The 15,530-nt window shown below is 54.7% G+C and overlaps 1 protein-coding gene across 4 annotated transcripts; it reads right to left on the reverse strand.

Annotated features, from left to right (window-relative positions):
* Positions 1-3,711: 3,711 nt before the first annotated feature.
* On the reverse strand, positions 3,712-6,565 carry PRLH (prolactin releasing hormone). Of its 4 annotated transcripts, none has more exons than XM_060015461.1 (3): positions 6,482-6,565; positions 4,473-4,604; positions 3,712-3,974 (listed from the first exon to the last, which is right to left on the reverse strand). In XM_060015461.1, the coding sequence occupies exons 2-3, from the start codon at positions 4,546-4,548 to the stop codon at positions 3,811-3,813; spliced, it is 240 nt and encodes a 79-aa protein (XP_059871444.1). In that variant the 5' UTR covers positions 4,549-4,604; positions 6,482-6,565; the 3' UTR covers positions 3,712-3,810. The 4 variants fall into 4 exon arrangements, with proteins under 4 accessions (XP_059871444.1, XP_059871440.1, XP_059871442.1 ...); XM_060015457.1 differs by lacking the exon at positions 6,482-6,565 and adding an exon at positions 5,602-5,651; XM_060015459.1 differs by lacking the exon at positions 6,482-6,565 and adding an exon at positions 5,465-5,649.
* Positions 6,566-15,530: the final 8,965 nt, after the last annotated feature.

The raw sequence follows: 15,530 nt of genomic DNA on the forward strand, positions 1-15,530 counted from the left end.
CGTCCTGGACCGTGAGGTGGTGGTAGGGGGCGTGGGCGTAGAGCCTGGGAGGCGATGAGCCCGTGGGGTTGCAGGTGCTCAGGGGAGGCTGGTGGTTGAGCTCGCCGTCCTGCCCGCATCCGGGGAATCCGCTCCAGCCCTTCGCATGAGCCAGGCTGTGTGTGCGCGTGCGTGCTCGTGATGGAGGCAGGAAGCACAGAGAGGACGAGAAGCAGCGTGTGGGCGCAGCCCTGCTGTCCTGCCTGTAGCCGTGACCCTTCCCATCCCCCTCTGCTTCTAACGCCTCCTCCAACTTCCCTGGAAGAGCCCCCTGTGCCCAGAGGGCTGACTCAGGAATCCATTCTTTCTCTTTTTCTTTTTTTTTGGTACTTTTTTTTTTTTTTTTTTGCGGTACACGGGCGTCTCACTGTTGCGGCCTCTCCCGTTGCGGAGCACAGGCTCCGGACGCGCAGGCTCAGCGGCCATGGCTCACGGGCCCAGCCGCTCTGCGGCATGTGGGATCCTCTCGGACTGGGGCATGAACCCGCGTCCCCTGCATCGGCAGGCGGACTCTCAACCACTGCGCCACCAGGGAAGCCCCGTTGGTACCGTCTTTAAAAAATTAATTAATTATTTTTGTCTGCGTTGGGTCTTCGTTGCTGCGCGCGGGCTTTCTCTAGTTGCGGCGAGCGGGGGCTACTCTTTGTTGCGGTGCGCGGGCTTATTACGGTGGCTTCTCGTTGCGGAGCACAGGTTCTGGGCGCGTGGGCTTCAGTAGTTGCGGCACGCGGGCTCAGTAGTTGGGGCGCACGGGCTTAGTTGCTCCGCGGCATGTGGGATCTTCCCGGACCGGGGCACGAACCCGTGTCCCCTGCATCGGCAGGCGGATTCTTAACCGCTGTGCCACCAGGGAAGCCCCAGTCTTTTTCTTTTAAAAGGTATTCCCTTTTTGAAGGTCTCACTGGCCAAACTTAGGACAATTTGAGCATCAAGAATGATTTGTAAGTTGCTGAACAAAAAAGAAAAAAAAAAGGGAGGAAAGGAGAAAAAAGGAGAAATATCTCCTTTAGAAGAATCCCGCTCCTACACGTGGAAGGAATTAGAGAATCACCATGGTACAACCCATGATGTAACAGTTGATCCCAGCGAAGGTATTCCATAAGGTTTACATCATTGGCTGTGAGCCCTTTGGGAAACAGGCTAGTGCCGTGGGTCCCCAGGACCTCTGTGGATCGCATAGTGAGCAGACGGGGAACCTGAGAGATTTTTACAGTTGAGAGATCCTCTCCGTAAAGGGCCAGACTTGGCACCGGTCAGAGCGGGGCCCAGAGCCCACCATCAGGTATGATGCTGTAGGACAGACACAGAGCATTCGTGCCCTCAGTGGTAACCGAGTCCAGTTCTGCCCCTAGACCCACTGCTCAGATTACAGGAAATACAGTGGGGGGGGGGGGGACAGGAGAACAGGGTGACAGCACTTGGGGGAGCAGTTGACAGGTCACACGTGTGGATCCGTTCTACAAGATAACACATCCGGGCCTTTGTGAAAGTCAATGTCGTGACAAAATGAGATGATCCAGGAGTGACGAGAAATAACTGAGGGTGACCTTGAAATTAGATTGGAGCCTGGCTTCCAAAAAAAAAAAAAGAAAAGACAAGTAAGATTTTGTTGCCCTATTTGGGGATTTTTGTGTATGGACTAAAAACTGGATGACATTAGAGAATTATTACAAAATGTTTTAGGCATGGTGATAATTTTGTGGTTATGTAGGAGATTGTCCTTAGTTTGAGGAGAAAGATGCTGAGATTTCTAGGGGAAATAGGATGTCTACAGCTTACTTCCAAGCGGTAGAGAGAGAGGAGGGGAGGTGGCAGGGAGAGAAAGTAAATACAGTGATAATTGCAGAATTTAATGCAAGGTATTAGATGTCATAATATTTTTGTGATTTCTTGTAAGTTTGCAAACTTTCATAATAAGAATTTGTAGAAAACATAACATCTTCCATCCCTCTACTCCTCTGGGCTCAGAAGATGTATTTGTTTCCTGGGGCTGCCCTGACAGGGTATCACGCGCTGGGCGGCTGGAATCCGGAGCCCTTCATCACGCTGACGTTGCCGTGTCTGCGTCCTGTGGGGCTGTGAACTCTTTTGTTTAAAGTGTACGACTGAGTGGCGTTTAGCACGCTCACCACCTCGGGCCGGTTCCCAGACACTTCCATCCCCACAAGGAAAGCCTGTAGCCATGGCGCAGACCCCAGCCCCTGGCAACCACCGAGCTACACTCTGCCTCTGTGGATTTTCCCCTTCTGCACCTTTCATATTAATGGAATCGTCCACTGTGGGACCTTTCGTGTCTGGCTTCTTTCACTCTGCGTCATGCTTTCAAGGTTCATCCATGTGGTAGCATTTGAAAGGACTCCTTCCTTCTCATGGTCGAATAATAATCCGTTGTGTGGATGGACCGCGTTCTGTTATCCATTCGTCTGTCGACGGGTATTGCGTTGTTTCTACCTTTTTGGCTGTTGTGAACTGTGCTGCTGTGAACATTCCTGTACAAGTATTTATTTGAACACCGGTTCTCAGCTCTCTCGGGTATGTACCCACGAGTGGGAGGGGCCGTGTGCTAACTCCAGGTTTAACTTTTGAAGAACCGCCAACCTGCTTTCCTGGGCTCTCCACGCTGCCTGCCCTGGCCCAGCACCTGCCTGCCCCGGAAGCAGGCCCGGCTGCTCTCCTGTTCCCCCGTGCGCATCCACCCCGGGGAGGTGCCGACGCTGCGGGAGCTCTCCCCTGGGAGGGGACTGGCCTCTGGCCTCCCTCTGGCCTCCCGGTGGCTGGGAAGGGGGGCAGCCCTGGTGCAGCTCCATTTGGGTGGTCTGGGCCAGCTCAGCCTCCTCCAGCTGGCCAGGGAGTGTGACCCGCCTTCCTTGATTTGGAGCAGGGATGGCTGGTGTCTGGGGTCCTGCGGGCTTGCTCTGCATCCTGAGCCCTCCTGAGTGTGGATGGACAGAAGGAGTCCCGTGGTCCGGGCAGGCTCCTGGGACCCTGTGGGCAGAGGCCTGACGGGCCCTGAGCTCTGGGCTCAGAAGCAACTGGTTAAACCTGCCCTGCCCCCCACCCCAGTGCTGGACTAGGGGGTGCGCCTTGGAGAAGGGGGTTCACGCTCACAGCGCATCCACACTTGCTGGCTGCACCAACCTGAGCTCAGGAGTGAGGGGGGTGGTCATTAGCCCCAGGTTCAGGCGTGGGAACCGGGGCTCCGAGAAGTTAGCGGCTGTGTGTTCCCTGATGCCAAAGCGAGTTCCCTTTGAGACAGGACACAGGGACGTCCCCGTGCGATTTGAAAGGGACGCAAGCTGGGGTTGAAATACGTGAACCTAAGAGTACTGGAAACAAGCCACCCGTGCTTCTTTTTCTCCCCTGAGTACCAACAGGGAGGCGAGAAGGCCTGGGGCAGAGAGAGGGCAGGGCAGGCCGGGGGGCGGGGCTGCCCTCCACTGGGGCCTCCTGCGTGGTGGCCTCGTGCAGTGCACAGCCTGAGCAGCCATTCAGGGCGGCTGGGGGAGGGTGGTAGGAGCTGCAGCGACCAAGGACATCCCAGCCTCCCTACTCCATGCTGGGCGCCCTTGGACAAGTCCTAGAGCCTCTGGGCTCTAAGGGTCCTCTAGGCTAACGTCCCACGAGGGAAAGCACCTCCCGCTTTGTCCCCACACAGACACTTGCAAACAAGGCCAGCTGCTTTTATTGGGACTGAAGGGGACGTAGCCTGTGGAGGAGGGGGCGGGGGTCTGGAGACAGGCCCCTGGGGCTATTCCTGGAGGAGCTGAGCTGTCAGCCCCCCTGGGAGGGCTCAGCGCCTCCTGCCAGGGGGAAGCAGGCCGGCGGGCGCTGGAGGCCAGGCTTTGGTCCATCCCCCAGGGCTGCTCTCCTCCGGCCAAAGCGGCCCACAGGCCGGATTCCACGGCCCGTGTACCAGGCAGGATTGATGTCGGGGGCTGGAAAGAGAGAGAACAGCGTGTGAATGCACGTGCCCCGGTGTGTGCAACCGCGGTGGCAGGGCCCAGTGCACGCAGCTCACTGCTGCCCAGTCGCCAGGCCATGCTGGGACCTGCCCGTGCAGGAGGGGTGCCCAGAGGGCCTGGCCAGGCCGTTTCTGGGGGGTGCGGTGGCTTCGGGAAATGGGAATTCAAGCTCACACCAGGACGAAGTCCCCCTTCCCTTCCTGTCCCCACAAGCCCGTTCTCATGGGCAAAGTGGCCTCAGCCCCAGGCTGCCCTGGTGGTGAGGAGAGAAGCCCTCCCCCGAACGTCGGGCAGGGCCCTTGGGAGCAGGTGTCAGGGACGCTGTGGGGAGAGGTCTGGTGGGCAGGAGGCCGAGCCCCCAGCCCTGGGGCACTTAGCGAGGATGGTGCCCCAGCTCAGGAGGCGGCCGGGCCCCCACCGTGACCCCGGGGCGAAGGGGTGGGAGGGCAGGCCAGGGGTCCGGGCACTCACTGCGGAGCTCCGTGGAGTGCTGGTGGGCCAGGCCCAGCAGCAGCAGGCACAGGAGCCAGGCCCCCGGTGCGTTCATCCTCTGGCTCCTTGAGAGGCCCGCTGGAGCTGGGGTCCCACACGGGAGGGCGCAGCCTGGGGCAGGGGTAAAGGTGAGAGCGCATGAGGGCGCGTGCGCACAGAGCTGGGACCTGAATTCAGATAACGTGAGCGCTGTGCATGTCAGAGTGGACGTGCCCATGTGCGTGAGCGTGTGTATGTGTGAATGCACGCGTGCATGGGTGTGCACCTGTGTACGACAGGGTGTGCGTGTGTTTTCACGCCCCTGTGTACGTGAGGGGGTGTGCATGGGGTTATACGCGTGTGCAGGCAGCTGTGCTCTGCTGCGTGTTTCTCTGCTCTGCTGGGATGGCAGTGAGCACAGAGGTAGCAGGCGACCTGGCTCTCTGCACAGTCCCTTGCTCCCCTGGGGACCCCAGCCTCTCCTCCGTACAGTGAGCACTAAATGAGGTGACCACGTGTGTGGTGGCCTCTGCCGTGCTCAGTCCTGTTTGCAAGGACCCTCTGTCCTCAGAAGGAAGCCGGCAGGAATGTGAGCTGTGGATGTAGAGAGCGGGGCTCTCTTGGAACGGCCCTCATCTGTCTGCCTGTCTGCGTCAGGGAGACAGGAGTGCGGGAGGGCTCCGCACCACTGTGGGTGTGCACACCTGGCCTCGGCAGGGAGGGCAGAGGTGAGCTCATTGCGGGGGAGCTGCCCGGAGGAGCCAGGGTTGCTGCAGAGGTGGACGAGGTGCGGCCCAACCTCAGACGTGCCCAGGGAGGGGAGCCGGGGGGCTGCTGAGCCTGGACCACGCTCAGGGGCCAGGACCCTGGTGCAGGGTTCTTTCCCTCCCTCGGCCCGCTCCCATCCTGCCCTGTGCCGGCTGGAGAACGTCAGCCGCCCGCCGGGCACTGCAGAAGTGTCATCATCTTCCATCCTTCCCAAGAGCACTTACCCTCCCCACGACCCCAGATCCCAGCTGCTGAGTCTCCAAGATCAACGTGCAGCAGGTGGGACCTGTCCTCGTGCAGCAGGACACCCCCAGTACCGGCGCTGGGGGAGAGGGTGCTGAGGGCAACAGAGAAAACTCACTTCTCACCCTGCCGGGGCTGAGGCCCTGAACAGCGTCCATCCCGCAGACCTGGCAGCTCCTTCCGCAGGTGCCCTCAGCTCATAGGGCTGGCTCCTCCCACCCCACCCGCCCTTGGTACTTCAGGAACCCGCAGAAGATGCCAGAGAGGCTGCCTGTTTCAGGGAGGACCCCTCTGCCGACCTTGGCTTTCCAGCCCCCGGAAGGTGCTCTCCATGCAAGAGATTTAAGATGCCCACCCCTTTCCTTTCCAGAGACGTGTTGGGGTGTCTCACACTCAGTGGCAGGGGGACTCCGACTTAGAGGAAATGGAGGTACCATCATCAAAGCAGAGTAATAAAGGGTGTCCCCTGGCAGTCCAGTGGTTGGACTTTCACTGCTGGGACCCAGGTTCAATCCCTGATCGGGGAACTAAGATCCCCGCAGCCAAAAAAAAAAAAAAAAAAACCAAGCAGAGTAATAAAGAGATGCACCCAGAGACACTGGGGTGTTTGTTCCTCCCCCTGGGCTGGGACCCTCGCTGGGTGGAGGGCGTCTTAGGAGAACCCTGACAGCACCTGATACCAGAGGAAGGACCTGCCTCCTGAGAGTTGGAGGTTGGCTGTCGCCTGGCCGGCGGGATTCCTGGTCTGCATTCCCAGCAGAGCTGCCTGGACGGCTTCACCTTTTGTCTCCACCACGGACAGCCTTGTGCACCGGGGCCCCGGCAGGCCGGCGTGGCCCTCAGATGCACAAGTGACGTGGTGGCTGCCCCTTCCGTCCCCGCCAGTGCTGGTCCTGGCTGCCAGGACTGACCCCTGCCCGGATGCGGAGGGAAGGTTGACAGAGGAGGGTGGAGTGTCAGGGACCCCCACCCTCTCCAGCACCCTGGGAGCTACTCACCGAGGCTCGCACGAGGCTGGCAGGTGCTGTGACCAGGAACAGTGACCCAGGTAGCAGCCAACTCCCCGCTTTTATAGTCCCAGGAGGAAGCAGTCGACCCGACACCCACCCGTCCCTCCCCGCCCGCCTCCCTCATTGGGCGGAATCAGGAGACAGTTGGTTTTTTTTCTTTTCTTTCTTCTATTTTTTTTTTTTTAACTCTCATCAGCGATGTGATGTGTCCCTTCCTGGGTTATATAATTTCATTTGGGCTGAGTGGTTTTAAAACACATTAGCCTTCCTCCTTCATGCTTTGGGCAATTGCAGTCAGGTGCCAGCAGCCTGGGTGCTCGCAGCTGCGTGACGGCTGACACAGAGGGGACCCTGTGGCTGTCTCCCTCCTCCTTTAAGTCCCAGTTTCCAATGCAAAGGTGAAGGGACAAGCCACCCGAGGCCATCACCACCGAATGATATCCTCGTGATCCTTCCCAGGCACCTACATGGCTTTTCATAGCTGCATTCATTACATGCAAGCCACTTTCGTCCTGCTCCGATCATTGAAAAATTATTTTTTCTAGGCTTTTCCAGAATTGTCATAATTACTGTTTAAAATAAACAAGTTTATTATTATTATAAAAGAAATACATGTATTTCCATTGTAAAATAAATAATAAACAAGTTTATTTTTATTATAGAAGCTATTCATATACATGTGGAAAGATTTAGCACATACAGAAAGCTAGAAAAAAACCATCCGTCATATCAGGGAAGCCAGCCATTTATCACACGTGATATGTTTCCTTCTCGTGGGCTTTTCACATACTTTCTGGGTAGATTCATCAGACTCGTGCTTTCCACATACTTTCTGGGTAGATTCATCGGACTCTTTTCATTTAACAACCATGTCCTCAAGTTGTTAAAAAAGCTGTATACTTATGCAATTTGAAATAACTGAACATTGTTCTCCATTTCACTTGGCCCTCAGAACTGAACTCATTCATATACTGAATAATCATAGATTATAGCAAAGGTCATTTAAGCGCCGTTGAGCCTCATCTCAAGGAGCCCGTCCTGGGGAGGACACCTCCCGGGTTGTTCTCCTTGGACGTGCGCAGGGGGCCACGCGGCCCTTCCTGGGCCTCCGTCAGACTTCGAGGGAAGTTCCAGAGCAGTACCTGGACCCCAGAGGGCCAGTCACGGGCGCTTCTCCTTCCTGTCATGGCTGCCCGTTCCTGGTGATGGAGGTTATATGGGTGGTGGGTTCCCAGAAAGTCTGGAGTCGGGGGGCGCTGGTGAGGGGGAGTGTATAAGGAGGGTGGCAGGTGGCTTCTACCCCGGGCTGCAGGCTGAGGCCACTGGGATGGATTCTGTCGGAATGCCCAGGGGAGCTCAGGGTCCGCGGTGGTCAGAGTGGCTCTGTGAAGAGTGGTGATGGTGGAGAAGCAGTCACATGAGGTGTGGTCCTGTCTCGAGGTGGGTCCTCTCCCTGCAGATGTGCGCACAGCACCTGGGCCTCGGGGGCAGTGGGCACTGTGAGACCACAGCAGCTGGAGGCAGCTTCCTGGGCACCATCGTGGGAGCCTGCGTGTGTGTGCGTGTGTGAGTGTGTCTGTGAGTATTGTGTGTGCGAGTGTGCACGTCGCGTGTGTGCACGTGTGAGTGTGACTGTGCATGTGCGAGTGTGCAGCGCGTGAGTCTGTGTGCGTGTGTCTGTACGTGTGTGCACACGTGTGCAGCGAGTGTGTGTGCACACGTGTGAGCGAGTGCTAGCGTGTGACTGTGAGAGTGCAGTGCGTGCGTTGCACGCGTGCACGCGAGTGTGAGTGTGCGTGCACGTGTGTGTGCGTGTGGTGTGTGAGTGTGTATGTGTGCATGAGTGTGTGTGTGTGGAGTAGTGAATCCTCTTTCAGCCAAGCAGCTTCGTCTCAGTGCGGGTTGGTGCTGGTAAAAGAAATGTTCACATATTGAGGTCTGGGGGAGTCGTTCTGGCTTATACCTGTGTTAACTTGAATTGTATGTTAACTAGAACATCCTGTTTGTGGCCCATCAAACATACATTGTACGTCTGCTCTAATCATTAAAGAAAAGGGCGCACTGACTAGAAGTAAAGAATGTCCACATTAAAAATAAAGATGAAATGCCTCCCTTCCTGGGACGCCGACGCTGGCGCTCCTTTGAGGATAAGACTCCCTTCCCAGGGCCAAGGCCATGCTGGCTCGCCGTGTACCTGCTGCTCTGTTTTTTAAAAATACTTTGGAAGAATGTATCCCTGCCTTGCTTAATGTTACTGTTTTTTGTTCTGACGAGGTGCACAGCTGTTCTGAAAACCATGCTCCTGCAGAGCAGTTCCGGGTTATCTGGGAGGCTGGCTTCCGGGCTGTGGCCCTCAGCGTGGCTCAGATAAATCTCTTTCCTATTCCTAGTATAGACTGTCGATTGATCATTTTGGTCGACAGGGTGGCATTGCTCCAGCCCCTGCGCCCACGGCTCTCTGCTCTGCCCTGCTGACAGAGGGGAATGATGTCCCCCGGGGTCTCTGGTGGCAGCCGTAAGAGGACCCAGAGTTACTGAGGGGACACTTTGAGAACTGGAGGTGCTACTCTACTGCTTTCGTCAGGAGCCCCTGAGCCCCCGGGGGCACCCGCAAGACGTTATTTACGAGAACACCGGGAGCCACCGTCCGCTGCTCCCTGGTCTGTGTCTCTAGCTAGAAAGGATTTATGACAGGTGTGGGTGAACAGGACTCCACACAGGGAGGCCTCAGATCTTTGGGGAGAGATGACAGTCTGGCTCCTGGGACCCCTTGTGGGGTGTCTGTGAGGTGTACATGGGTGGATCCAGTGACCCGCTCCCCGCTGGTCCAGCGGAGGGCTTCTCAGCAGGCTCGGTCCATCCCTGACTGGCCAGCACCCGGGACACACATCACCCTGCTCGCTCTTGTGTCTAGAACCATGAGCTGTGGCCGCTGCAGGGCTACAGTCAGAATCTGGGCTGGAGAGGCAGGGGCGGGGGTGGAGACTCACCTCCTGAAATGCGCGACGAACGGCTCATGGTCAAGAGGGACGCTCCGAGAGGTCTCAAGGGCATGGCTGCCCCGAGCCACCCTGGCCCCTGCCCTTCCCTCCGTCCTGAGAGGATGCTCCAGGTGCACCAGGCTGCTGTGAGCAGATGACACTCCTGCACTGGAAGAGCCACGTGGAGGAGACCCCCGTGTCCTCAGCATGGTTAGGAGAACCCCAGTCTTTGGGATGGAAGTCACAGCTCTGAGGTCTTTGAGCTCACACACTCACATGGTAGATTACCGGGTACCCAGCGAGCACGCAGTAAGTAGCGTGACGGTGGATGGTTTTGTTTTGGCTTTTGGACCTAACGGTGCTTTGTAGGGGGTTGAATAGTGTCCTCCCAAATTCATGTCCACCTGGAACCTCAGATGCGACATTCTTTGGAAATAGGGTCGTTGCAGATGTAATTTGTTAAGACGAGATCATTCTGGTGTAAAGCGGGCCCTAAATCCAATTGCTGGGGTCATGATGAGAAGAGGACAGACAAGCAGACACACACAAGGGAAGAGGCGATGTGGATTCTGAGGCAGAGATGGGAGGGGTGCAGCCACAAGACCAGGAACGACGTCAGGGGCTGCCGGAAGCACCTGAAGCTGGGCGAGAAGCATGGGGCCATTTGCCCTGGCCTCCAGAAGGAACCAAGCCCGCCGATACCTTGATTTTGGACTTGGTCTCTTGACCTGTGAGACGATGAATTTTTGTTGTTCTCAGCCACCTTGCTTGTCGTCCTTTGTTGTGGCAGCCGTGGGAGAACATGCAGTGCTCTATAAAGGTGTCTGAGTGACTGATGACATGTTTCTTTCTGGCCCTTGTTCCTAGAAGAAACTGGAGTCTTTGTGGCTTTGGCCTGTGTGTTTCTTAAACACAGGACTCCTCTGGACCCCTGGAAAGACACTGTCCTATCTGAGGTCTAGCTGCAGAAGAGCCCTGGTGAGTGGAGCATTCAGTTATTGGCAAGGCTGTTTCTGAGGTAGAGGGCTTCTGAAAATCCAGAGAAAATGTTAAAGCACTCATCTACAAATTAGAAAGCTGTTTTTGAAGTCTGAGTCATGTGGAAAGTGAGGTCCCTGAGGCCTGAGTGGGATGAAGTTATATTGAGAGGTGGGTGGGCAGCAGTGGGGGTCCCTTCCTTCTCCAAGAGGCAGTGGCTCTGGGGACCTGACTCTGCATTTGGGATCTGCAGCAGCGCCTTACTCATGGCTCCCAGTCAACTGGTTTCCAAGCTTCAAATGCGATGATGATGTGAGAAACATTATGTACGTAGGAGCTGTGTATTAATCAGGGTTCTGCAGAGAAACAGAACCAATAAGGGGTGTGTGTGTGTGTGTGTGTGTGCGCGCGTGTGCGTGTTTTCAAGGAGAAAGAGAAAGGGAGAGAGTGGGATTTTGTGGAATAGCCTCATGTGACTTTGGGCCTGGCAAGTCTGAAATCCTCAGGGCAGCCGGCAGCCTGGAGACGAGGGAAGAGTTGATTTTGCCACCGGAGTCCCAACATAGTCTGCAGAATTCCCTCTTCCTTGGGAACCTCGATCTTTTTCCTCTTAAGGGCTTCAGCTGATTAGACAAGGCCCACCCACATTATGGCATGTCTTCTGTTAATCTCGCCTGAAAATCACCTTCGCAGCAACATCTTGACTGGTGTTTGACTAAACATCTGGACTCCGAAGCCAGGCCAAGATGACGCATAAATTAACCATCACAGACTGCTGCGTTCGTGGTGATGGAGCAAAGCACTACTTTCTCCAGTGTGACTATTTCCTTGGGATTCTGAGCCCAGGTGCCACTGAGCTGCGAGCGTGGAAGGACTTGAGGGGTTGGCTCGTTTCTTTACCCAAAAGGCTGCCTCTGGGCAGACTTTGCTGTAGATGTTTTCAGGGGAATCTGGCAGCATAAGATTCCTCAGGCCGGCCCTTTCCCGAGAAGCCACAGCTGTCAGGTAACTTCTGGAATGGACTTCACCTACTTACCCGTAAATTAACTTGCAGGAGTCTTGGCTAAAAGTTAATATGTGAATGGATGTCCGGAGGAATGAACAAGATTGCTGGTTGAGAGAGGATTCTGACTTTTGCTTTTCTTACCTTATTTTCTTAGCTTATTTATTTTTTCTGCTTTCTTCCCAATAAAGCATAAAGACATCTCATAGGTAATAAAAATCCTCTATAAAAATAACTCTGGAGATACAGGCATTGTGAGTATGTTGAAAGATTTCTTGGCCGCAGACGGCAGGCTGAACGCAGAGCGCCTGGCTGGCAGAGGCCAAGCACTGAGATTCCTGGCGCTCCTTCAGCGACGGGTTATGAGGCCCCAGCAAAGCAGCTTCTTCCTCACGGTGCTGCTGAGAAGTGAAAGTCCTTGGAACTTTCTGAAATGACGGTTTGGTATAAAATTGTGGAATTGCAGCTCTTTAACTCATGGTTGGCTTGGAGTTGGTGAGACCAGGGAGGTGACCTGTGAAATCACACTCTTCCCTAAGGACTTGCAGGAGACTGGGTGTCCTTTGGCGACCTGGGTGCTGGATGCTAGGTTATCTGGGCAGAACGATTTGTGCTGCCCACTCACAGCCCGCCTTTAACCGTGAAAGGTCTTTGGTAGATTCCTGCATTCAACTCCTCTTAATGCTTTTTCTCTTTTCCGCATTAAGGAGACTGACAGAGAAAAAGACTCTGGAGAAGTATTTTAAATACTGTTTAAATAGTGTCTCTCATGTCCACCCGGGGTCACAGTGAAACCACTGGCTTCTCTTGCTTCCTGGCTGGAAGCAGGGGTATGGCTCTCTGCACACCAGGGCCACTGGTCCCTGACCTGTGTTCCGCTCCCAGGAGAGATGTCTCTGGAATGGCCATCTGGGAGAAAAAGGAACTCGGGAGAATTCTCTCAAACAGTGGAATTTATAAAGACTATTGGGAATTGAAAAATCCCCTCTTATTAGATGCCCTGGGAGCCAGAAACACAGCTGCCAGCGTGGCTTCTGTGTCTCCTGGAAATACAGGGGTGCCTGACACCCAGCAAAGCACTTTGGAGTTGAACCTTGTTTGTTTGTTTTTTTTTTTTTTTTGCCATATGCGGGCTTCTCACTGTTGTGGCCTCTCCCGCTGCGGAGCACAGGCTCCGGACGCGCAGGCTCAGCGGCCATGGCTCACGGGCCCAGCCGCTCCGCGGCATGTGGGATCTTCCCGGACCGGGGCACGAACCCGTGTCCCCTGCATCGGCAGGCGGACTCTCAACCACTGTGCCACCAGGGAAGCCCCCTTGTTTTTTTTTTAATTGCAGTATAATTGATTTACAATATTGCGTTAGTTTTAGGGGTACAGTCAAGTGATTCAGATACACACACACACACACACACACACATATATCTTTTCCATTATAGTTTATTACAAAATATTGAATATAGTTCCCTGTGCTATGCAGTAGGTCCTTGTTTATCTATTTTATAGGTAGTAGTGTATATCTGTTAATCACATACTCCTAATTCATCCCTTGCCCTCTTTCCCCTTTGGTAACCAGAACTTTGTTTTCTATGTCTGTGAGTCTGTTTCTGTTTTGTAGGTAAGTTCATTTGTATCATGTTTTCTAGATTCCACATGGTATTTGTCTTTCTCTGTCTGGCTTACTTCACTTAGTATGATAACCTCTAGGTCCACCCATGTTGCTGAGAATGACATTATTTCATTCTTTTTATGACTAATATTCACTGTATGTATATATATGTGTATGTGTATATGTATATATATATATATATATATATATATATATATATCACATCTTCTTTATCCATTCATCTGTCAATGGACATTTAGGCTGATTCCATGTCTTGGCTATTGTAAATAGCGTTGCTGTGAACATAGGGGTGCATGTATCTTTTCGAATTAGAGTTTTCATCTTGTCTGGATATATGCCCAGTAGTGGGATTGCTGGGTCATATGGGAACTCTATTTTTAGATTTTTAAGAAACCTCCTGACTATTCCCCATAGTGGCTGTACCAGTTTACATTTCCACCAACAGTGCAGGAGGGTTCCCTTTTCTCCACACCCTCTCCAGCATTTATTGTTTGTAGGTTTTTTGATGATGGCCATTCTGACAGGTGTGAGGTGATACCTCATTGTAGTTTTGATTTGCATTTCTCTAATGATTAGTGATGTTGAGCATCTTTTCATGTGCCTGTTGGCCACCTGTATGTCTTCTTTGCAGAAATGTCTATTTAAGTCTTCTGCAGATTTTTGGATTGGGCTGTGAGCCTTGGCTTTGAGCGAGAGATTGGAGAGCAAGTCAGGAAGTGTCCTACGCAGAGAGGGCAGGAGACTCTGCGCCATGTCAGCTCTGGGGGACACGGGCTTGGCTCTGTCCCTGTGCCTGTTTGACTCCAAAGGAAGCCCCCTCCCTCATGGGGATGAGCCTTGGGGCTCTGTCTGGACCGAGCCACAGCGTCACCCGTGGCAAAGCCAGCAGAAGGTGGGCAGCTTGGGAGTCCTTTGAAATTACAGCCTCCCTTGCTCTGCCTGGCGAACTCCGGTCCTGCTCTGCCTGAGACTGTCCATGTGCCATCACTGTGTCACTGTATTGTCCTCACGTCCTGCCACCCCTTGGAGGACAGGGGTGGAGCCAGGCCACCACCTATCCTTAGGTCCGCACCCATCTGTGCCACACGGCAGGAGCTCTAGGGACCCCCATCCACGTGGGCCCTGGCCAGGGACCCCTCGGTCCCCAGAGAAGCTGGCACCAGCAGGGGTCCAAGGTGTGCACGGAACCTTCCACCTGACCTTTCCCCTGCACCTTTCCATCCTTGGTCCTTTGCATATGAATGTTTACATACGTTACCTGTCATTTAAATTCTACTCTTTATATTATCTTAGTTTTTCATTTATGTTTTCAGTAGCATCCATGAACAAACACCACCCCTGGTCTGCTCTCACCCCAAACCCTGTAGCTTTTAAACAGGGGCTAGAAAGACACAACCACGAACCCCGAGAGAGCCTGGATTAGGGATGAAGAGCTGGGGTGGTGAGTAAGCGTCCTCTCAAGGGTCTGCGGGGCTGGGGGCAGTGAGGCTGCTGTGAGGAGGGTCCCCGAGGACTCCGGGAGAGCACACCAGTCACGTGACGATGTCCTGGGGGAGGCACGGGGGGTGGGGGGAAATCTGCAATTTATTGGACACCCTCATATGGCAGAAAAAGCGTCCCCTTTGGTGTTCCTGTAGTCCTGAGTCTGAACCCGCCTTCGCGCTACTAGCTTGGGCAAGTCTTCCGACCTTCGTGGAATTTCTATTTTTTCATTCAGAGGGCAAGCTGCTGGCACCTACCCTGCAGGGCTGTTGTGTGGATTAGAGATCGTGACCCCTTTCGTGGCTTGGGGTCTGAACATGTCACGTCTCTAGTTTTTCTGATTAGTCATTTATGTGCTCACCAGTCCTTGTCATCAGCATCCCTCCCACATCCCAGAAAACAACAAGAGCTCTGGGGCTCCCTCAGCCTCAAAAGCTCAGCCCTGTTTCCGAAGGCAGGTGGGAGGGGTGCACGGCTGCGGCTGCTGCCACCAATGTCCCCGCTGGGAACCTGCGGTCTGGTGGCGGTGTGCCCCTGGCTGGGGTGGTGCCCAGGCTGCTGCGGATGCCACAGGTGCAGGGCGGCCTTGACCTTGGGCTCGCATCACTGCTCAGTGAGGTCAGGGGCCTGGCTCTCAATCCTGAAGCATTTCCACTGCGTGCGGGCGCTGGGTCCCGGGTGTCTGGTCACGGCCACTCGCTGCCCAGGCACGGACCTCCTCCCCGCCTCCTTCCCTAAACTGGCACTACTGGAGGTTTCCTTGCACAGAGTGGGTCCTCTGGCACTCTGAGTGGGGAGGGAAGGAAAGAACTCGAGGGAAAGTTCCACGAGGGCTGGGGGACAAGGTGAGGCAGGCAATGCCACCGGGACGGAACGGGGGAGGCCGGGTGTCCGTGCCCCCCAGCTCTCAGGGGTGAGGTGTGAGTGTGGCCAGGCTGCGGGCAGAGTCCCACGGTCTCTGTGGAG

Source organism: Delphinus delphis, chromosome 7 (assembly GCF_949987515.2).
Source record: "Delphinus delphis chromosome 7, mDelDel1.2, whole genome shotgun sequence".
In the NCBI taxonomy this organism is placed as follows: Eukaryota; Metazoa; Chordata; class Mammalia; order Artiodactyla; family Delphinidae; genus Delphinus; species Delphinus delphis.